Here is a 7,631-nt window from a genome sequence, read left to right as displayed (position 1 = left end):
GATCATGGGTTTTGTAAACGTGAAATACCGCAGTGTCGCGCGAAAGACTTTCATAAATAATTAGTCCGCGCGCGATTATAGTATATTATTCGCGAGTGTTTTACGCGAGTGTCCTTTGCGAGAGGATGTCAACCCGATTCTGAGAGGAGGAGGTCTGGTCTGGCAGAGGCATCGGGCACCGGCGGAGCAACCTTGCGGTAAATATCATTTTTTACTCATGTAACATCTTTTTTCTGTTTATTCTTGAGTCATTTTATTTTAATGCTTTAAAAATGATAATTATAAAAAAAGGATTATTTAAAATTATTTTAAAATTTTATAAATACCTATTTTTAAGAAGATGTATAATTATTTTTATAATTATTAAAATTTTTATATTTATTAAAATTTTTATAATTAAAATATAACTGAATGGTGAATTAAAAAATTCGATGCTTATATAAAAATTATATATTTTGAAAATTATATGATTATTTTCAAGAAAACTTTGCATTTAACAAATATTTTTTTAAATATTGATTGTCTTTTTGCTGTGTTTTAATTTGAATTTTATATTCTTTTTGTTACAGAATCATCGTAGCGACGTTGCAGATATAACTCCGCTGCTGCGCATCGGATTGGTGAGTGATAAATTAATATTTTTATTGGGGTAACGGATGTGTGGTAATTTCATTAATATATCTGTAGACGTATATATGCATTAATTTAATAAAAATATATGAATAAATGTATGTATATATTTCATACATCCGTTGCCTTAAAATGGATAAGTTAGAACAGATTAGGATAAACTTAATCCTGGATGCCTTCTTATTTTTGAATATATTGTGTATGTACTGTTAAATTTATAATGTCACGTTACACCCAGTTTGAGTTATTTCTAATTATTCCTATATGTCACCACTGCTCTTACTCAATATCTCGTTAATTTAACTATAAGAACAGAGTAAAACTATTTATCTCAAGAAGATTTAATTATTCAATTTAGCTCAAATTTTATTTATTAATTGTAAATTCATACGTTAATGCAAACGCTTTTATACGAAGTAACTCAAGCTCGGTTTGATACTAAGTAATTAAAGCTCCGAAGTATAATAAACAATAGGTTGCTTCTCTATAATTTTTTTATTCGATTTTTAACATGTTGTATACAATATTAAAGTAATACATCTTGACCCATTTGAAAATAATAATAAAAGAGAATAAAATATTTGTTTTTTTTAAATATATGAAATATATAAAATTAAAAAATATAAAGTTTATATAAAATAATAAATGAAATTATTATCTATGGATATCATAACAGAAGAAACATGGAGAAAAGTTTGTTACAGTATAATAAATATTGTTTTATTTAATTTTCCTATCTATCCTATTCCCAAATATTCATTCAGGATTAAGTTTCATACAAGTTAGTGCAGAAAACCAATCTCTACATACACATATATATATAATGTGTATTGTTTTAAAAAATTCCTTCTACTTGTTTCACACTTATTTGTATACGTGTTACTGATGAAATAATAACAAAAATTTTAATGTAGCGCATATAATTTATTGATCTCGTTTTTCTATAAAAGACATTTTATGTTTATTATTAATTATTATTATTTCAATGCACTGACTTTAGCCTAATCTTTTGTAATTTGTTCATATGTAGTAACTGGATTTTATACCAGTTAAAGTAGTAACATGATGTAAGATCCAATATACATTTTACCAAGAAATAGAAGAATTTTATCTCATAATTATTTTAAAATCGCTTTCAGAGTTAATTTGTATGACTTAAAATACTTAATTTTGAAATAATAAATTATACAAAAAATCATTCTAATAGTATACAAAATACGACAGGAATGTATTTATTGATATATAGACGTGAAAGAAAATTATCCCTTTCGGATCTTACATCATTCAACTGAATTTCTCATCTCCGCATGCTTTGAGATGAGATTCAGCAACGAGTCGTTCGAATCGTTAAAAATATGTACATGGGCCTTGAATTTTATTATATATAAAATATATTTACTTATATTTTTAATTTTAAATAAACGTGAATAGAGAATAACGCGATTAACATTTATTCGTATTAATGGAATTATTATTATTATTATTAATGATAATTGTTTATATTAATATTTAGTCAATTTCATTAATATGGTAGCCCCTTCGCGACGCGTTCGTGTTTCGCGCATCGTACGAAAGCGTAAAATCTTACGCTTATTGTCGACGATGTTAATCGGCAGCAGTCGGCAGCAAAAAGGAGTATTTCTCCTTGTTGTCGATTTCTGGCATATAAAGCCAGAATATTGGCCAGGAACAACAAAAGGTGAGTTCAATCTGGCTAGAAAAAAGAAGAGTATCTGTACGAGGTAGGTTGGTATGTAATACCAACCAAATAAGTTTCTAAAAGGTATAAACTGAATATTCGGGAGGGTAACTTGCTCGCAAATTGCGAGTTCTTATATTTTTGAATTATTATTCTTATATTTTATGAATTATTTAAAATACAAAAAAAAGACAGGGCTAATGAGAGTCAGCACGGATAACCAAGCGCTAGTTTTGTAGATTTTTTTTAATCTACAAAACTTGATTATCTGCGCTGACTCTCATTAGCTCTGTTATTTATTAATGTGTTGTATTTTAAAGATTGAAAACCTATTTTAATTATTACTATTTATTACTTATTTATTATTAGTATGATCGCGATTAGGTCATCACGCTGAATTTATCAGTATGCGGTAGGACATGGTTAGGCATTGGCTGCATTCAGCAGAGAAAGCAACTTTGCAACTGTTGTAAAATTCTTCAATATGATTGGTTTATACATTTAAATCCATAAGGAACCAAAGCAAGAACCAATCGTATTAAAGAATTTTGCAACAATTGAAAAGCTACTTTCTCTAATGAATGCAGCCATTAACGTATTATATTCGCGCAATATATAACATACTATATTGCACATTTATGAAGTAGGTAATGTAGATAGGAATACATGGAGATAGGTATACCCGAATAGGCACAAATCAATGAAAATACGAGTAGATAGGACAATAATTATGGATAGGTAGGGACTGTATAGGTAGGACAATAAGTATGGACAGGTAGGAATAAACACATCATATGTACATACTTGATAATTGGAAAGGAGGGATTAAAAATTGAATAAAATTTTAAATTAATTTTAAGTTTTATTTAATTAGGGAAGATTAGATTCAAATGTAACACGGGTAAATCGTAACACTTATATAAAAAAACGTTATAAACAAAATATGCAAATGTAAGGAAGAGAGAGATAGAAGTTTTTGTAATAAACATATTATAAACTTCTATCTCTTCCTTACGCTTTTATATTTTGTTCATAACGTTTTTTATGTAAGTGTTACAGCTTACCTGTGTTACTTCTGATCCCAGTCTCCCCTATCAGCATCCCGTTCCAATTATCAAATATGAAAATTAAATAAATTAATTTCAAATTTATTGTTTTCAAATTTTATTGACTTTTCAGCCTAAAATTAAACTTTTTTTTATAAAATTCTATACACGTACAAATTATGTAACGCGTTAATATTGTAATTAATTATATTGTAAATAAATGTATGTACTTATAATAGTATTAGGTATGTAATATAAAATTTATGTACACTATGTCCAGATAAATGCCATCATATATACTTACTTTTGTAATTTGCACAACGATTATTAATAAGTTATACATTTACTGGAATATACATATATATCCGTATTGAGTATCTATTCAATACAGTTAATATTTATCTTGTCATAGTAAACCAAATTGTTGCGTAATTGATGTAAATTATACGAAATCAACGAAACATATAATAACAAAAATTGTTTATTGATTTAATAAGTTTGATAAATATTTAATTTTGAAACTTTTTTAAATTTGGATTTTATTTTGAATATCAAAAAGTCATTGCGTGCTTTGTACCGATGGAATATACTTACATACTAGTAATTATGTTTGGTAAAAACGAGCTAAAAATTTGCATAAACAAATATGACTTCGTAATTCCATTTTTATGCAAACGCGTATTATAAGACAAAATTTGCTAAATTAACTTATTTTAATATTCAATTTCATTTATTAAAATTCAACAACTTTTATTTACATAGTAGGAGATGTGAAATTAAAATTTTCGTTTAAGGACCCATCAATAAACACATTGTATTATTAAAAGATGTATTAAATAAAAATGTAACGAGTCTTATTAGAAAACCAGAATTCGGATTTTCTTGAATTATATGCGAATTTTGTGTTATGATAGGCATGCATTTTGTATACAAGATATATAAGCAAAATGCATAAACAAAAATGTAAAAATGTATAAGCAATTTATTTTATATTTTATATTGAAAAGATTTATTTCTTTGTGTGTTGCATTATGTTTTATTATATTGTATTGCCTGATTTTATTTTGTATATTATAATTCTTTCTTTATGTATTTTGATATTTTGATCAAATAAATATATTACATAAAAATATTAAATTCATATGTATAAATAATACATAAATTAACATTCAAATCCAACAAATCTCAAGTTATACGTAACGTATCTTTTAATTGTAATTTGCCATACAAGAATATAACTGTAATATAATATTTGTACTACAATTATATTATTACATGTAACTTGGTGTTTGCTGAGAAAAAGAGGACTGCCGTTAAAAATTGGCGGGGGTGGTGGAGGGCCTCTATAGATTGATTCGTTTTTATTTATTTAAATTTTCTTTATAATAACTTTAAATTAAATGTAGTTTGCTTACAAAAAATTAGAAGAATTCCAATTGTATTCATCGGCTTGCAAGTTGCAAATATATAATATTTAGAAAAAACAGAGCTGCCTTTTTAATATTATCAATAAAGATAGTATTTAAAATTTATATTTTAATGCGACCCAGTAAACGAGAATGAATTGAAATGGATTGATATTTTCAAAAATACGGATTCAGGAATGATAAAATGAATGCTTTTCAATTTTGAATGCATTTTTATTCATTTATAGGAATTGCATGAAGCAAATGTCTATGTCTTTTTAATCCTGAATGCATTTTTATTCATTTATAGGAATTGCATGAAGCATATCTCTATGCCTTTTAATCTAAAAATGATATCAGCTTTTTCTGTGCATTGTGAATACTGTTCAATTCCAAATTTTGAGTAGGAAATGCAGTTTTTCAACTCAATTGTATCCAATTGAATCTAATTGAATCCAAAAAAAAGTTTTCGCTATTTAAAATACGCATTCAGATAGACAAAATTTCAATTCATTCTCGTTTATTGGGGAAATAATTAGCGAAATAAAGTAAAAAATTAGAAATAAAAATATAAATGTAGAAAAACAAATATATAAATACTCAAGAAGGGGCCACTGTAATTTATAGTAATCCGTTTTTTTGTGAGGGTGAATATATTTATAAAGAAAAGAGTTCCGCCGATGAAATTATTCGGCAGGAGTGGTGGTGGGCCTTCAGAATCTAATGGCGTTTTTCATTGGCAGAATTGATGCGCACTCGGTGCACATTAAAGCCGTTGTATATAAATCCATGATATAGAAACGAATTAAACTGCGAAATTCTCAATACATTTTATTGTGCTATTTGATAAAATACACAATAGGTAAGCAATAGGTAAGCATTTTTTGAATGCGATTACTCATTTTGGTCTCTCGAGCTGCCATTTCAAAATTACCGCGGCGCAAATGTTTAAATGGCCTCATTTGGAATCTGCGCAGAATCGTACAAAATTCGTCTCGAGAACGAACACACTTGACACACTTCCTTCTTTCTTTTCTTCCACCATGGTTTATAATTCTAGATATGGTGGATACCTTCTTATCATGCAAGTACGACACGAGGTAAAAAGATCGAAACGATGGCGTATAATTTAAAGAATGAGGAGGAAGTGAAAGAGTACTTGAAGAACCTTCACATAGAATATCAATTCGGTTGTTACAGCGAGAAAAAACCGGAGGGTGAGTGAAGTCTAACCTAGAGTCTAACCTCACAATTAAGAAAAATAATCTTTTGCTCCGAAAACAGTATGCCATTTGTTGGGCGATTTTTACGAAGCGATAAAGTTGGATGCGGAGAAAGCTGCTTCTTTATATAAGACGACCTGCGATCAATATAATTATGGTAGAAGCTGCGCGAAATTCGGCGATTTTAATGTAATCGGTGAGTTTACCGAGAGGAGCACGAGGTGCTCTAGCAGACACTATGTTAGTTATAAACACCTGTGATAGATGTCGGGAGCATTTATTATGGCGCAGACTTCGAATCTTTCGAAGACGAATTCTGTCCATTTCTATCAAAGTAGATTAACTTTAATTTCAATTTAATAATTTATAATTTTCTATCTTTTTCTAGTTTTGAAAATTGAAAAAAGATGAAGAGTAAGTTGAATATCTATTATAGATTAAAGTTAATCTACCGTAAAAAATGGAATTTAAATTTCAAAGAGTATTGATTTTATATTTAGATATTTAGATCTGGTTCCACCAATATAAGATTAACTTTATTCTTGGTTCAATTTACTCTTTATCTTTTTCTAATTCTAAAACTTCTAAGAATTAATAGTAAGGTAAACTGAGGTTGAAGTTAATCTTACGTTGATGCAACCAAGCCTTATATTCATTTTTATCAATTAAAGTAGATTCACTTTAATCTGTTTAATTTATTCTTTATTTTTTTCATAATTCTGAGAACTTAGAAGAAAATAAGAAGTAAGTTAAATAATATAAGAAGTTAATCTACATTAGCAGAAATGGACATTAATTTATAAGCTTCCATCTAGTTAATGAAGAGATCATATAGTTTGAGATCATAGATTGAAAATAATTTTAAGTATAAAATTGGATTTCAAATATCGCTCCAAACCTAATTATTCTAGAATTAACGCTTTCCTTTTTATACAGGAAAAGGTTGCAAGAAGGACATACTGACAGCATACAAGTATCTATCAAAAAGCTGCGAGCTTAACGACGAATATGGGTGTCTACATGCTGGTATCTTGGGAACGTCCAAATCCGACGTCGGAGAAAAGGACAGAGCCACCCAGATTCATGCAGGTGCCAAGTATCTAAAGAAGGCCTGCGACATGTACAACTCGGAGAAGGCCTGTTTCTATCTATCGGGTATCTATCTAGGAGGTTTAGAAGGCTTCATCGAGAAAAACTACAAAGAAGCATACAAGCTATCGTTGAAGAGCTGCGAGCTCGGCAATCCTTACGCTTGTGCGAATCTGTCGCAGATGCACGCGCGCGGAGAAGGCGCGCAGAAGAATCCTGAGCTTGCTGCAACCTTCAAGAAACGCGCCACCGATTTGTACGAGGAATTGATACGAACACAGCAGGAATTAAAATTCCATGAGGGCATAGACCCATAACGTTTAGCTCCACGATATACATTACATCGATAGATTCATTCGTTTTTTTTTTTAGTTTATACAATTCTGTGAAACGAAAAATTAGGTATTTTTGACAATGAAAACATTTCGCATTACGCGTTTAACTGCACGTTTAGCACGCTGCCTTACGTGTTTGAATCATCATGACTTGCATAAATTGTTTATAATTGTTTAATATAGTTTGTTAAATATACAGGGTG

The 7,631-nt window shown here is 28.9% G+C and overlaps 1 protein-coding gene across 1 annotated transcript in view; it reads left to right on the top strand.

The window, feature by feature from the left end:
• The first annotated feature begins 5,837 nt into the window (after window positions 1–5,837).
• Window positions 5,838–7,631, top strand: part of GILT1 (Gamma-interferon-inducible lysosomal thiol reductase 1) — a 7,959-nt gene continuing 6,165 nt past the window's right edge. Inside the window, exons 1-3 of the mRNA XM_018448712.1 lie at window positions 5,838–5,998; window positions 6,066–6,200; window positions 6,941–7,159. Of these exons, the coding sequence (XP_018304214.1) occupies window positions 5,899–5,998; window positions 6,066–6,200; window positions 6,941–7,159 (454 nt within the window). The 5' untranslated portion in view covers window positions 5,838–5,898. The remainder of the gene's footprint in view (window positions 5,999–6,065; window positions 6,201–6,940; window positions 7,160–7,631) is intronic.

Source organism: Mycetomoellerius zeteki, unplaced genomic scaffold (assembly GCF_001594055.1).
Source record: "Mycetomoellerius zeteki isolate Tzet28-1 unplaced genomic scaffold, Tzet1.0 scaffold223, whole genome shotgun sequence".
NCBI lineage: Eukaryota > Metazoa > Arthropoda > Insecta > Hymenoptera > Formicidae > Mycetomoellerius > Mycetomoellerius zeteki.
This window is presented reverse-complemented; position numbering and strand designations above follow the sequence as displayed.